This window comes from Podarcis liolepis (genome assembly GCF_965112155.1).
Source record: "Podarcis liolepis genome assembly, chromosome: 12".
Classification (NCBI taxonomy): domain Eukaryota; kingdom Metazoa; phylum Chordata; class Lepidosauria; order Squamata; family Lacertidae; genus Podarcis; species Podarcis liolepis.
Window position 1 is genome coordinate 51,492,565 of NC_139563.1, and position 15,725 is coordinate 51,508,289.

The 15,725-nt window shown below is 43.5% G+C and overlaps 2 protein-coding genes across 3 annotated transcripts in view; one reads left to right on the plus strand and one right to left on the minus strand.

The window, feature by feature from the left end:
• The window catches only part of LOC310689789 (uncharacterized protein), a 55,250-nt gene extending 49,598 nt beyond the window's left edge, over positions 1–5,652 (plus strand). Inside the window, exon 2 of the mRNA XM_083467864.1 lies at positions 28–5,652. Coding sequence (XP_083323990.1) covers positions 2,133–5,519 — 3,387 coding nt within the window. The 5' untranslated portion in view covers positions 28–2,132 and the 3' untranslated portion in view covers positions 5,520–5,652. The remainder of the gene's footprint in view (positions 1–27) is intronic.
• Positions 1–15,725, minus strand: part of GLB1 (galactosidase beta 1) — a 42,731-nt gene that overhangs the window by 20,789 nt on the left and 6,217 nt on the right. The window contains exons 2-6 of one of the 2 annotated variants that reach the window (XM_083468191.1): positions 14,849–15,019; positions 13,098–13,267; positions 10,480–10,630; positions 7,864–7,924; positions 7,189–7,283 (exon numbers count right to left, since the gene is read on the minus strand). In XM_083468191.1, coding sequence (XP_083324317.1) covers positions 7,189–7,283; positions 7,864–7,924; positions 10,480–10,630; positions 13,098–13,129 — 339 coding nt within the window. In that variant the 5' untranslated portion in view covers positions 13,130–13,267; positions 14,849–15,019. The remainder of the gene's footprint in view (positions 1–7,188; positions 7,284–7,863; positions 7,925–10,479; positions 10,631–13,097; positions 13,268–14,848; positions 15,020–15,725) is intronic. The other variant, XM_083468190.1, reaches the window with a different exon arrangement.

A 15,725-nucleotide genomic window follows, 5' to 3' on the forward strand; every position in this document is an offset into this window, starting at 1 on the left:
TGGAGGAGTTTTCAAGATGGCGACGAGGTAAGACGCACTTGCCGGAGTTCATTTCGAATCCTCCCTAAAATTTGTGCTGTGGCTCCCAGCCTTTTAAGTTTTTGCTGAAGATTGTATCAGGGTGTTGGAGCCCATGCCAGGAGTTCACATTGCTAATACCTGTAAAGTCTGCATCGTAAATCAGCTTTAATGAGCAGATAATTGCATTCTCCGGCAGCCTTGGAAGCAGCCTTCGAATTACTGGTTTTCCGCCAGCTCACATCCAGTTGTGTTTCTATTTCTACTACCTTTTATTATCTTTTAAGCACTGCTATTTTTAAAGACTCATAACGATGGGCCAAGGCAAACGCCTAAGGGATTGTGACGAGGCTCTGCCCTCCCCAAGAGCCAAACAATTAAAAATCGACCCCCCCCCCCGTGTCTGACAAACGGAGTGACCCCATTGAACTCTGCTATAGGGTGAAAACTCAGAACCGTTTCTACCCTCTAATGTCTCCAGAAACAACGTCAACACCAGAGGAATTATTTTTTCCTCAGACTAAAACTGCGGACGGCGGGCTTGGAGGAGGAGGGAGTGTCCCATTGGGGGTGGTGCAGGACACTGGAACTGAGGACTGCGCAAGACAAGAACAACATGAACATCTCCATCTTGTGGTCAGAACCCTTCATTGCATATTCAAGAAGATTGATGTGCTAGCCTCCCAGTTATGTAACCTCGAACAGAAAATGGATAACTTCTGGTCAAAGTTTAAACCAACTGTAGATACAGGGGAATTGAAGTGCCAGAGGTCCTTGCCTTCTACCAAAAAAAGAAGTGTGATCCCTAAATATAAACCGAATCCTGCACTGAAACATCAAGCATTGTCCCTGCAACCTAAGAAAATCTGCCTAAACATCGGGGCAGGGTCACCAAGGTGGCTTACTCTGAGTGGGGTTAAAAAGCACCTAAGCAATCTCCTAAACATAGAAATCTCACAATGCGATCTCATTGCAGTATTACCTTTGAACCAGCACCTCGGGCAACAGAAAGTGATGCTTGCGTTTTACTCTCCAAGGATCCCTTCAGCTATCATCAGGCAGAAACCGCTCTTGGCAAGGTACAATATCATCCCAACAAGAGTTTTTATGGATAGCATGATCCACCCCCTCCTACTTGCCGGTCACGGTACGGAGTGGACTCTGTCGGAGAAGTCGGGAGTACCTCGGGACATCGAGCCTCCTCTCCCGGAGGATATCCATCCCCACCGAAACTGGACTTACCCTATGTCCCCACGAGCTCTAAAGAAACCCATTGGCGCAAGTAATTCTCTGACCCCGCCGGAGGAAAGAGAGCTTTTAGCCACCTTTGGCGACCTTCCACTGAGAGAACAACAAGAAATAATTGATAGACTAGAAGTACTTAATCATCAGCTCATACATGTCCAGAAGAACGGAAAAGTCCTGCCCACTTTTCAGGATAACTCTGCCAGCTTTTCGGAGTCGTGGTTTAAGGAAGCAGGAAGTCTTCCATACCTTAGTCCAGCTCCTAAACCCATGCCTCCCCCACTTGTGGGCAAAACCCACCGACGCTTGGCAGACCCAGGTCTTGCCTCTCAAGTTGGCCCCTCATCCCAACTCTTGATAAATTTTGACTCGCCCTCCAAGAGTCCCCCGCTGAGGAGTGTAACTCAGAGTTCCTTCCACCAAAACAACTCCTTACCATCTAATCCATCAATGCCGGAACTGGAGTCCTCATACTCCCCTGAGCGGCATAGACCCGACATACAAACGGTACCAGTACGCCGAACATCCCCTGTACCTTTGCCAGCATCAGGTCAGGGGAGTGTCCCAACTACTTCAAAAAATGGCCCGGATTTGATTGAAGACCCGACCGGACATATAAACCAAATGGTTTCATCGGCGACCTTTAGACCTTGCGGTGGGGCAGTCTCAGCAAATCCTGTGGAGTTTCCCACTGAAGTGTCCGCCCTTGGGTTAGCCAGCGGGAGACCCGTTTTGTCGTCCCAGTCAGAATACCTCACTACCAACTTCAAGACTAGGTACCTTCAGCAGGTGCCTGCTACGCAAAGTAAAATTACTGACTTTTTCGTGGGGTCTGCCTTGCCTCCAAAGGACTCACATCCCTCCCTGAAATGACAGCGAATTGGTTACAACAGGAACTCCCCCCTATCAGTCCTCAGCTGGAACATTGCGGGCTGGAGGGGGAAAAACTTGACCCAGAATTCTTGGAGTATATTAACCTGTTTCATATCATCTTGTTCCAAGAATCGTGGGAAGTAGAGAGAATTGATCTAAATGGCTTTGAGCTTCTAGAACTCCCTGCCTGCCCCTCCCTGAAAGGAGGCCGCCCTAAAGGGGGCCTAATAATAGGCATCTCTCTCAACTTACATTCTAAATTTACTCTAGTACAGGCCTTGCCTCCTTACGCCCTTACCGGGCTGATTGCGGGGGGAAAGATCTCACTTCTAGTTACAAATGTTTACTTGCCACCCGGGGGTTCTTCCTCCGAACTGGGCTCTAAATGGGGCTCGCTAGAAGAGCATTTGCTCTCATGCTATGTCAAGTTTCCTAACACCCCGGCCATAATAGGTGGCGATTTTAATGCCCGCACAGCAGCAAATTGGGACTCGCTGACCAAAGCCAAATGGTGGGTTACCCCAAACCTTGATAATTATGATCTGGAACATATCATGAGGAGAACTTCTAAAGACCAACGAGTTAATGAGGCTGGAGTATTCCTCTACCAAATGGCCATCCGTTTAAATCTGGTCCCCCTAAATGGCACATGCCTCCCTGATATTCCAGGGGATTTCACTCACCTGAGTGTTAAATCAAACAGCGTCCTCGATTACCTGCTGGTCTCCAGTGATCTACTTAAGTATATTTCCTCCTTTAAGATCGAGAATGTACAATCTAGTGATCATCTTCCCCTTGTAGCCAAGCTTTCCCTGAATTGGCAGTCGGAGGCCTATAGACATGCGACCCAGATGGTAACCAACGTATCTCTCCAAGTAAGAGGAATCAAATGGTCGGAGACCCAGGCTCAAAGGTATCAGGAATTCTTTCAAAAAGAAATCCTCGGGCCCCATCCCTACATAGGCTCTGCCTCAGACGAGCATAGCATAGTGTTGAAACGCTTCCACCATCATACGACTGATCTTACGTCCTTCTTCAGGTTACCACCCAAAATATTAAATCGAAACGAGTATACTTACGGTGCCCCCTGGTATAACTCTCAGTGCAAAGAAGCAAGACAGCGCCTTCGTGCTATATATAATGTATATAAGACCTCCGATGCATCTACTCTGCTAGCTAGTTATGCACAAGCCAAGCTAGTTTACAAACGCACGCAGAAAATTGCCAAACGTGAGTGGCAACATAATCGCTGGCAGGCCTTGATTACTGCTTCAAAATCACATAGATCCAGGGAATTCTGGTCTCTGATTAACAGAAGGGTGAGGAAATACCCAAGGGCAGTCATCCCTGCACCGACATGGGAATTGTTCCTGAAGAAATGTTTCTCACAGGCAGATGCTCCCTCCGACCATCTGATGCATCTGTTTTCCCACCTACCTATTTGGCCTCCCACCGATCCTGACGACATAGCCAAGCTAATAGCCCAGCTGAAATCGGGCAAAGCCCCAGGGCCCGACCTGATCCCTGCTGAAGCCATCAAACTACACCCAAAATGGTGGGCTGGCATCTTGGCCAAAACCTTCGACGCAATCAACGCTTCTGGACTCATCCCCAAAATATGGAAGGAGGCCATTATAGTACCAATTCATAAAAAAGGTTCTCCAATGGAGCCGGAAAATTACCGTAACATCAGCCTCCTTTCGATCATAGGGAAAATTTATGCCAGCTTTTTGTTGACGAAACTATTGCGATGGGTAGATGAGACTAACCAGATTGGCCACGAACAAGCAGGGTTCAGAATTAAACGCTCTACAACTGATCACGCAATAGTTCTTTACCATCTGGCACGGAAGTACTCCTCCCCTCCCCGGGGCTACCTGTGTGCTGCCTTCTTAGATCTTAAGGCAGCCTTTGACAGCGTTCCTAGAAATATTCTTTGGGAGAAACTTGCGAAACAGGGCATTGATAGAAGACTCTTATGGCTTATAAGTCAGCTCCATGAAGGTACCCTTGCCAGAGTGAGACTTACTCCTGCGGGCGACCTCACAAATTCGATACCAATAAACAAGGGAGTGCGCCAAGGATGTATATTGGCTCCCTGCCTATTCAATCTATTCATCAGCGACATGCGAGCACCCCTAGTCAACTCATCTCCAAGTACACATGCGCCTAGACTAGCGGATTACCGCTGTCCACTCCTTTTATATGCGGACGACGCGGTAATTCTATCTTATACACGTGTTGGACTAACCAGAGCTCTGAAGATCTTTGCCACGTATTGTCAACTCAACCAATTAACCATCAACCATGCTAAATCTAAGATTCTGATTTTCGCCAGAAGTCGGAGATTATACGAATGGAAGCTTGGTGGAGCAAAAATAGAGCAAGTCCTAAAATTTCAATACCTAGGAGTTATTTTTCAATACAATTTGGGGTGGAAAGCACAAATTCAACACCTCCTTAACAAGGCCAAAACTCTGTCATATGCGCTCCTCCGATTTTTCTTTTCGGATGGAGCTTTGCATGTTCCCTCGGCCCTAAAGGTGTTCAAGGCAAAAGTGGTACCCGTGCTTGCTTATGCTGCCCCGCTCTGGGCCGTGATGACAGACCTTGCTCCTCTTGAGACTCTGCAAAACCAATTCCTACGTCGGCTCCTAATGCTCCCCCTGTGCGTAAGCAACGCAGCCATGCGACTAGAATTGAAGATCGCATCCTTAGAAACTTGCCTGTGGAAGCAAGTCTTCAATTATTGGTTATCATTGTGGCATAGATTACCAGACCATTACCTTGTCCAATGCTTATGGCGAGATGAATTCTCCAGCCTTTGGACTAGTAGAATTCATGCCAAACTCCTGAGCTATGGAATCTCTCCCTTAGATTCCCTAAAACTAGATCAAATCACTGCTCAAAGACTGATCCGCCAAAGACTGGATGACATCGATTTACAGCAAAATTATATGCTGGGGGGAGGTGTTTGTTCGCCCCAGAACATTGGTATCACTTTAACTTACCGCGTTCCATCATACCTCTCCTCCCTTTCGACTGTTGCCCATAGGCTGGCCTTCACCAAAGCGAGGTTTAACGTTTTTCCCTCCAATGTCCTGAGACATAGATTCTCAAAGGGCCAAGCCTCCGCCATGTGCGAATGTGATAAGGAGACGCCAGAGTCGCTTCAGCACATTATGTTCACTTGCCCCTTATTCAAGGTGCCACGGGCAAATTTGTTGGGATCAATCATTCAGAAACTAGAGGGTACCCCACCAAAATTCCACCTTGCCCAAATTTTGCAGGATAAGGATACCCATACGACCCTGAAAGTGGCTAGGTTCCTGGTCGCTGTCCTTACCCAAAAGCGTTGCCAAGGAGCACCACAAGCTAATTAAGGCGTAGTATGCCATTCCATCTTATAGTATTTTATTGTTATAGTAGTGTTTTAGCGGCTGTTTTTTCCCACGTGCACAAGCTGTTATTTATGTCTTGTTTTTATCTGTATGGGCCTATGGCCGTAATAAATTATTATTATTATTATTATTATTATTATTATTATTATTATTATTATGTTCCCAAGACATGCTAACCGCCTTAAATACCCTCTTTTCATAGGAAACACAAAATCTTGACTTAAATCCATGTGAGCAGCTTAAAATACTACTCAAAAACACTGCTTTTTAATACTAATTTATAGTGATCTCCTCATCAGACTTCTGCCTTGCAAACAATTTGTGCCACTCACATAGCAGTGGACCCAGGAAGATGTCTAGAAGTAGCAATGATATCTGGAGTAATTTTCAGTGTGATCTATTTTCTTAAAGTCCTGTATTGAATTATCAAAGCTGCTGCCGTATTTGACTGTGATACATAATACTGCATTGCATTAACGTGGAGCCATTTTAGAAGAAAAGTAAAAAGCTTATTCGCTACTAGTAAATAAAGCTTGCATTTTGTAAGAAGGCTCCAAGCTACCGCTGGGTGTGTTCTTTAAACCGTACTCTGCAAACCTATGCATGCCAATGATATTTACTTTCGAGAAAATGCGTACATATGATTGTAGCCTTGGTCGGCCTGAAGTGTGTGAAAAACCAATGGAGTCTCATAACCAAACACTCCACGTTCTGCTAGGCTCAATATGTGCTGGAGTGATGGCCCCCTGGTGAGGAAAACTTCGTGTCTCAGGTTTTGACTATGAGATGCAAAAATGCTCCATTTTTTAAGGCTTTCCTAGTAATCAGTGAAACGTAGGCTGCTGTTAGAGCAAGTTTCAACTTCCTGGGTTGCCTGGAAGCAGCTTAACCACATTCTGAGGCCTCCATTTTGAGGTTGAGAGGATAGGTAGAAATAGTCCTTCTTCTGTCTTCTTTACTCACCAGAGTCTTAGATTAGGTGTATGTTAATTTAGGGCTCAAACACACTGCGAAGTATCCTAACCATCTAGATGCCACTATGTGCAAGTGAGCCATTTGTTCAATGAGACCTAAACATATACGAATGAAATAAATTGTAGGAATGAGGCGGTGTGGCCCACATTCTCAAGAGGACTGTTTCTTGCTTGTTTTTTAAATTTTAAAGTAGCATATATTTCTCATAATCTTAAAAACCATAAAATAACACATCGTGTGGTCCAATCTCATTAAAAGGAAGGAAAACATTTAATCTGAAAGGTTAAAACATATGCTTCATGTATTCCAAACTGCGTTACCCACCCCAAACACTACTCCCCTATGGGCCCCACTACCTGTGTGTTCAATAAAATCTCCCCATACTGTATAGAAGTTATCGTTTTTCTTTTGGCCTCTTGCTATCTGCAGTTTCCATGTTAGCTCTTCCAACAAAGCTGTCTGCCAGACTGCTTCAAACCACTTATCCATGGTCAACAGTTGCAATGTTTTCCATGTACTGGCTATGGTCGTTCTCGCCATGTTCAATAAATAAGATCTTTATTCCTAATTCTTGGCACTAACAGCATTCAGGTTTTCGTGGTTTTGTTTTTTTTTCATTTTCATGTATATTATAGGAAATTCCATGCATGTATTTATTTCAATTTCACAATTTTACCTGCACCATAATAATTGGGCCTCCGTTCTGGTAAAGATGAACCTTCATCTTTGGTAGTAAGACCCCCATCCATCTTTCTACAGCTGCCAAGTAATCTGGAAAAATATAAAAGAGAGATTGCATACATTGAAAGTTATTAATTGTTTTATGCAAAAGTTGTTTATTTCCCCGTTGCTCAGTTCTTGAATGTCTATAAAATAATTAAACGTACGCAAATCATTCAAATTCCTGGCATTGCTAACATGAAGGCCGCCATGTTTCTCTTTACTTCAGCTCTCTGCCAGACCAAAAACCTCCATGTTTTGCTTAAAGTGTGGGCCAGAACTGAGTTACAGTCATGGTTTATATGCTCAAAAATGGGAGTAGCCCTTGCTTGTCTCTTAAACTCTTCCATCACTGCTCCCCAAAAATGTGTAAAGAGCATTTTATGGGCTGATTCACACATTCTTCCATTTGCCCCCCTTCATGCCATCATTTCCAACTATCCCTGGATATAGGATAGAGAACTATAAAGTTACCTTTCTCTGCTTAATCACATACCTGAGGTAAGCCATGAGATCACATGGGGGAGGGAGGATAACAACCGGCTCACAGGTATGAACTTCACATTTGACTTCTAGCAATGTCATCTTAAGTACTGATATTGAACACTGAGCATTTTCTTGAACTCGTTACCTGCATCAGAAGATCTAAGGACGATGGTTTCTTTTTCTAATAGCCAGGCAGGTAGACCTCCCTAGAAAGGAAAAAACAAAACTATAAAATATACTTGGAAAGCAAAACCATATAAAGATACTTGCCTCAGAAAATAGATGGATTTCCACCCGCTGGAAGCATCTACTATAATAGCCAGCCAGCAGGAATAGTATTATTTGTTCATTTTTATACTCCTTAATTATTCACATTTCTAAGTGGTGTACATTTTTTGTCATCAGAGTTCATTTTATATTTATTTATTTGTGTGTGTGTGTGTAATTTATATATAAATTATATATTTATAATAATTTAATTTAATTATTCAAATTTCTAAGTGGTGTACATTTTTTGTCATCAGAGTTCATTTTATATTTATTTATTTATATGTGTGTGTGTGTATAATTTATGATTTTCAGGTTTATACATTTCAATAATTTTACAGTCATTTTAACATTTCAAAACTTGACTTCCTTCCCCCTATTTCTGTGGTTCCTTAAATTCCTTAAATTTATTTTTAATATTTTCTGCATATCCAAATTAACTCTAAGTGGTGTACATTAAGACAATCCACAGAAAGCGGGACAATAACGCAATTTTTTTTATTATTATCATCAAAACAAACATTATTTTAAAATGCCTGGAGGAAGAAGGAAGTCTTAGTCATGAATGTGAAGGGCAGGAAGGAAGGAACCTTTCTAATCTCAGCTGGGAGGAGTTTCACAATCTTGGGGTTACTATGCTGAATTCACAGTCCTCATCTACTACTTAACAATGCAGGTGTATGAGCTGCGTGGCCTAGTGCTCAGAGCTGGGTAAAAGAACCCTAAAATCAACATGAAGCCATGGCTCTATTCCCAGCAGAGTTGTGTTGCACCACCTTCATCCAAATGGACAGTGGCCTCTTCAAAGGATTTTGAGGGCCATCCAAATGGCTCCATACCCTCAGAGGTGGCACAGCACGACACTTTGAGGGGGGTGGTATCAGGGCCGGCACACACACGGAGCAGGCTGAGGCTGCAACCTTGGGCAGCAGAAGCCTAAGGGGCACCTCTGCCACCGGCAAAGTGGCGCCAGCTTTCACCAATATGTCGCCCAAATCTCGCAAGGTCTCGTGAGATCTTGCAGGGAACCCGCTGCTGCCGCTTTATGGGCACCGCCATGCAACCGATGTAAGGAAGGCTTTGGTCAAACAGTCCCTTCCATGTTTGGTACTAAGTGGGTCTTAAAAATCTATCAGGGGCAAGTGGAGCAGAACTGAGGAGCAGGTCATGGAGAAAATAGAAGAACAAAATCTGTCACCAAGGAAGGGTGATGGGACATAGAATTCAGTATCACACGAGCACCAGTATTGTTTCTTTTTGATGCAGCAAGGTTCTAGTTGCTGACCCTACAAAAATAGTCTGGAGAACAAATGGGCAAAGCTTGGTAAAATCTTGATAGATGGCCCAGCCTCTGCTCCCTTTGACATTATCAAGATCACATCCTTTAAAATTTGCCAAATAGGGCTGGGTGAGATATTTTAATTTATCTTCCAAAACTGGTCTGAATATAATATAATATATAATACCATATAATATCATTATATCCGTTTCATAGTTTTTGACTTGGCAATATATCACAAATCATGATGGGTGTTAGAGCTGGGTGATATATCAATTTATCTTCCAAAACTGGTTTGAAGTCCATATCGTTATATTGGTTTCATAATTTTTGACCTGGCAATATACTGTGTGTGTGTGTGTGCGCGCGCACTATGCAAAGATCACAATGTGGGGAAAACCGTGAAGCCAGCCAAGGCCTCTACATAGCTCCATCCTTATTTCAGGCATTGTGATATATACTGGAGTATTCTGATGTTTAGCTGGTGATACATCACGATGTTGAAAACCAGATATCGCCCAGCCCTACTGCTCAATACCATGATTGATGATAGCATCACATTATGCAGGAAAATCCTAGCACCCAAACTCATATAAGCAACTATATAAGCACTGATTCCAATATTGACTTAAAACCACCATATTTTAAAATGGCTTTTCTTGATTCTCTTCTTTTTGTTGGACTCCAGCATGGCCAAGGAACTGAACCAAGACTATAGTTGAAGGAGCAGGTGGGATTGGACCAGTTTTGGGATGGAAATGAGCAGACAAGCTGCATTTAGGGCATCACGGTATTCCATGTCCAGTATCTTGTGAATGTCAGTCAAACGTAAAAACCAAGAGCGTTTCCAGACTGTCACTATTCTTGGGTTTAGGGAAGCTTTTCATGTTTAATAGACTATTGTATTTTAATATTCTGTTGGAAGCTGCCCAGAGTGGCTGGGGAAACCCAGCCAGATGCGCAGGGTATAAATAAATTATTATTATTATTATTATTATTATTATTATTATTATTATTATTATTATTATGATTCTATCCCACCCTGGCAAATTCAGGCTGTGCAGTTATAGCCGATTGGGAAAGCTTGCGCAGCAAACCTGCAACACAACTGCTTCTGCAAAAGATCAGACTTTTTGCAATACACTGGAAAGCATGGGATAACACGTCCTCTCGTGCAATGCCCTCTGGCCTCAACAAATGAGGATAAATATTTACCATGTCCCATTCTGCACATATATATGGCCCAGCTCTCAGGATGACTAGCAAGCCAATCTCATCAGCAAGCCGCAGGAAACTCTCAATGTCTCGATCACCAGCGAAGTTGTAAACTCCTGGCTCAACTTCGTGAAAGTTCCACGGGACATACCTGCAAATACCACATACGCCTCTTACGTTAGAATTACAAAAATGACACAAGCAGCAATATAATTGCACCCGAAGGAATTTCAGCTAACAGCCAGGTGGGATATGAAGTGCAGATGTTCCTTTTCTGAATACATGAACAGGCCTTCGCACCATAGGGTTCAGAGTTGGGTGGGAATTCATGCAAAGACTCTCCTGCATGTGAAAAGCATGCCTCTCCCTCTTAATTGTGCACCATGCTTGTGTGTTTTGATTTGTGCTTCCATGCACAGAACTGCACACAGTACTTTTTCCTCTGCTTGTGGCTCCTTGGATCCAAGCTAAAGGATTTGTTTTTCCGTAGATTCTTAACACAACTCGGGGGAAAGTTCTCTAACATGAGCAAAGCTCTTGTACGGTTGCTATTCGCTTTGACAAGGCTCGTGCAGGAGAACCTTTCAGTATAGACCAGGAGTTGGCAACCTAAGGCCCAGGGGCTGGATGCGGCCCAATCGCCTTCTCAATTGGGCGAGCAGATGGTCTGGTAATCAGCGTGTTCTTACACAAGTAGAATGTGTCCTTTTATTTAAAATGCATCTCTGGGTTATGTGTGGGGCCTGCCTGGTGTTTTTACATGAGCAGAATGTGTGCTTTTATTTAAAATGCATCTCTGGGTTATTTGTGGGGCATAGGAAATCGTTCATTTCCCCCCAAAAAAATAAAGTCCGGCCCCTCACATGGTCTGGGAGATGGTGGACCGGCCCACGGCTGAAAAAGATTGCTGGCCCCTAGTACAGACTGTGCTTTTCTCATGCATGATGAAGTGATTGTGCTGCTGGCTACTTCTGACAAGTTTATCAGCATGTCAGAGCACATGAATCTAGCTCTCTCTGGTGGCTCTATCTTAGAATTACACTTTGGGAGGGATATTGCTGTTGATAGGGATATTGCTGTTTTAGAGATGCAAAAGCAGCAAGGCTTTCACAAAAGCATAACACTAAAAAAGGTTTGTCATTGTATCTGCTCTAAATAAGAATGCCGTTACTCATGGAGAAGGTATCAGAACAAGATCTGTCACCAAGGAAAGGTGATGGGACATAGAATTCAGTGTCACACGAACACCAGTACAGTGTCACACAAACACCAGTACAGTCTGTAACCTGAAGCGTATGTAACCTGAGGTACCACTGTATTGTTTCTTTTTGATGCAGCAAGTTTCTAGTTGTTGAAGCTGCAAAAATAGTCTGGAGAACAAATGGGCAAAGCTTGGTAAATCTTGATAGATAGCATAGAATTTCCCCATGTCATAATAATAATAAGCAGAATGATCAAGTGCATCCAACTTTTATTAATTTGCAGTTTATGCAAGTTGCAGAAAGCAACTTTTACCCCGGAGAAGCATTTTGACTTACTTTAAAGCACAGCATACTGTTCTGCTCCCCCCCCCCCTGAAGAAGCAAATAGGCAGAAATGCATGACTGCACCAATACATCTTGAACTGCCACAGCACAAGGAAGGCAGAAGCAATAAGCTGGATGCACATACCGTATTTTTCACCCTATAGGACGCACTTTCCCCCCTCCAAAAATGAAGGAGAAATGTGTGTGCGTCCTATGGGGCGAATGCAGGCTTTCGCTGAAGCCTGGAGAGCGAGAGGGGTCGGTGCGCACCGACCCCTCTTCCTCTCCAGGATTCAGGAAGCTATCCGGAAGCCTTGGGAGCTTCGTGGGAGTTCCCGTCGGGCTCCCAAGGCTTGCGGATAGCAGCCTCCAAACCTGACCTGGTTTGGAGGCTGGCGGTGGGGAGAAGCGCTGCTTTCCCCACCGCCAGCCCCACAAGCTCGGGGGACAGCAGGGAGGCAGAGCGCACCTTCCCGCTGTTCCCCGACCTGGTTTGGAGGCTGGCGGTGGGAGCTGCCTGCATCCCAAAGCCGGGGGCGCGCTGAGCCACGCGCCCCGGGCTTCGGAAAGATATCCGCAAGCCTGGGGAGACCGGCGCGACTTCCTGCCGGGCTCCCTAGGCTTGCGGATAGCAGCCTGTTCTGGGGACTGGGGTCGGGGGAAGCTCGGGCTTCCCCTGCCCCAGCCCTGCGCCCGGGGGGGGGGGAATATTTTTTTTCTTTATTTCCCCCACCCCCCAAAAAAACTAGGTGTGCCCCATGGGCCGGTGCACCCTATGGGGCGAAAAATACGGTATATACCTGCTCATTTTAGGTAGCAGTACCTTGCTCTGGAATAAACGGAAGTCAAGAGTAAACAACTGTATTACACCGCTTTTAGAATGTGTTCCTGGCTACCTTTTAGTTGGGAAACGGGCAACAGATCTCGTGAACTGGACTCTAGCCAATTTTTCTCCTACAATTGTAATGAGTTTCCTGTATTGCTACACCTTCTGGCTCTTTGCCAATAAAGTCAATACATAACTCGGGCTGTATCTTCAGAGGATGCCTCACCCCTTTTAATGGTTGCCTGACAACCACTCTTGCTACCTACGTTTGGATGGCATCAAGACCTGCCATCTTCATCTTCAAGAGGCGGTCTTTCCAGTAGTACTGGGGAACGCGGGAGTAATGGAAGCTGCCCGAGATGTAACGGAATGGTTTCCCATCCTTGAGGAAGCAGTTGTGGGCATAATCGATCCCAAAGCTTCTCTGGGATGTGACCTGTGAAGATATGTTAGGTAGATAGGAGCTTTAGCTTTCGGGAAAGAACAGAAGTTTTTATTTATTTTATTTTCAATTTGTTTTATTGAATTTCCAAATTTTTAACAAATACAACATAACATAAAAAACAAAACATATAGAAAACAGACAAACATAGACAATTTCTTCCAATCAAAATCCAAGCTAATTTCCATTGTTAAGCGACTTCCTCACATCCTTTTCCTAACTGATTTTCATTAAATCTCATTTAGCAATTTTCCAATACTCATTTTCTAATACAATTAACTAATTCAAAATTACTAACTTCCTTCCTTTTCATCATAATCTCAACCCATAGTATTCTACAATTCAACATATCTTAATCCTAAACCAATTTTTATTTTATTTTATTTTTTAACACAAGCAGAGACATGGCCCTTCCATGCTAGGAGAGGGAGGCACACTTTCCTCTAACCAACATTTTCCCACCTCCGGTCTAGAATTTATTCGTTTAAGGCAAACAGTAACAGAACTGACCACCACACATACAAGACCCAAAACGCCCCGCTGTGCTGATCAAACGTTACCAAAATTACAATTTTAACCTTTACAGCAGAAGTGGGTAGCCTGCAGCCCTCCGAATGTTACATTGGACATGCAAGCTGGGGCTGATAGGAGTTGTGAGTCCAATAATATCGAGGTGGTGCAGGTTAGTCACCCCTGTGCTAGGGAATATTTATTAAAACCCTGCCCCGGCATTATTATTTCTGCCAAATCATTCACTTCGTTTTGATTATCTGTACCAGCACTAAAATATTCAATCCTAAAAGAAACATCTATAAATCAATTATCTCTACAAAATCAGCATTTCTTTTTTTTAAAAAAGAATTACAGTGGTACCTCGGGTTAATAACTTAATTCGTTCTGGAGGTCCATTCTTAACCCGAAATTGTTCTTAACCTGAAGCACCACTTTAGCTAATGGGGCCTCCTGCTGCCACCACACAACGTCTGTTCTCATCCTGAAGCAAAGTTCTTAACCTGAGGTACTATTTCTGGGTTAGCAGAGTCTGTAACCTGAAGCGTCTGTAACCTGAAGCACCTGTAACCTGAGGTACCACTGTACATTGCTACCTTCCGTTTTTTCTTTCAACCCTCTTATTTTAATATTTTTCTTTCATAACCCTATTCTATAGGTGCATGCCTTTAGGTCTATATTAGCTGTCCTCTCTCTCCCAACCCTGAACTTTTTATGTCCTGATCTTCACATCCCACCAGCCTTAAAAGCTCCGCCCTCGCTGCCCAGTTTAGCTTGAACCCATTTCTCAGAACACCTGCCTGATGCCACCTCTCACGGTTTAAAAGCCAACTTTTCTATGACATCTTTAGAACAATCCCCTAGTTCCCAAGCCCTACAGGTAGCTAAGCGTAAACATAACTGAAATAATCACAGATTGCTTCCCCATTTCCCCGACTCTGCTTTCTTTGTTGATCCCTGTACTGATTTTTAGACTGTAAACTCAAGTCAGAGACCTGTCCTCCTCTTGCATTCCATCCACCACCATGCACACGGACAGTGCTATATAATTAAATATCTACTTACTAATCACTCTACCGTACTTCTCTATTTCAGGCTGAAGTTGCAAGTTCTTTCCTGTGGTCATGTACTAAAATAAGATTTTAATTCCACCAAAACAGTCTCATTTAAGTTCTTCCAAAGCATGACTTAGTTCTTCCACAGCATGACAAGATAGCAATCCTACCGCAAGGTCCACTTGGGATGAGCAGGTACAGAATAAATAAAAATTTTAAAAATTAAAAAATCATCCAGTAGCACCTTAGAGACCAACTAAGTTTGTTCTGGGTATAAGCTTTTGTGTGCACGCACACTTCTTCAGATACACTGAAAGAGAAGTCGCTAGACCCTTATATATAGTGGGAGGGTGGGTTGGGGTTTTTCTCAGAAGTAGGAGATGGGTGATTGACTCAATGGGTATGGTAAACTGTTGGACTGTTAACAGCTACACCTAGTCCTGTGGGGGGGGAAAGCAAGGGATAGTAAGCAGGCGACTAAAAATAGCTTTAGCATATGTCGTGAGACAAGAATCCAATATCCAATATCTCTATTCAGACCAGGTCTCTCCATAGTTTTCAGTTTAGTAATAAGTTGAATGTATGTCGCTGGGGACAGGGCTAGATCTGAGTCTTCTTTTAATTTGTATACCACTTTCCACAAAAGGAGATTGTGTTCAGAGTAGGTCACAATACACAAAGCAGAAGCAGCAATACACAACACACCAAAAGCCACAATAATGAGTATGTTTTAATTTAATCTTTTTAATGCATTTCAACAATTTCAACAGCAATTCACAGATCAAAACATAACACTCCAATACAGAAATCAATGCAAGAACTCTGGATAAATATGAAAGTGCCACCATACAAAAGCAGAAAATAACAGGAATTTTCAAAAACACAAC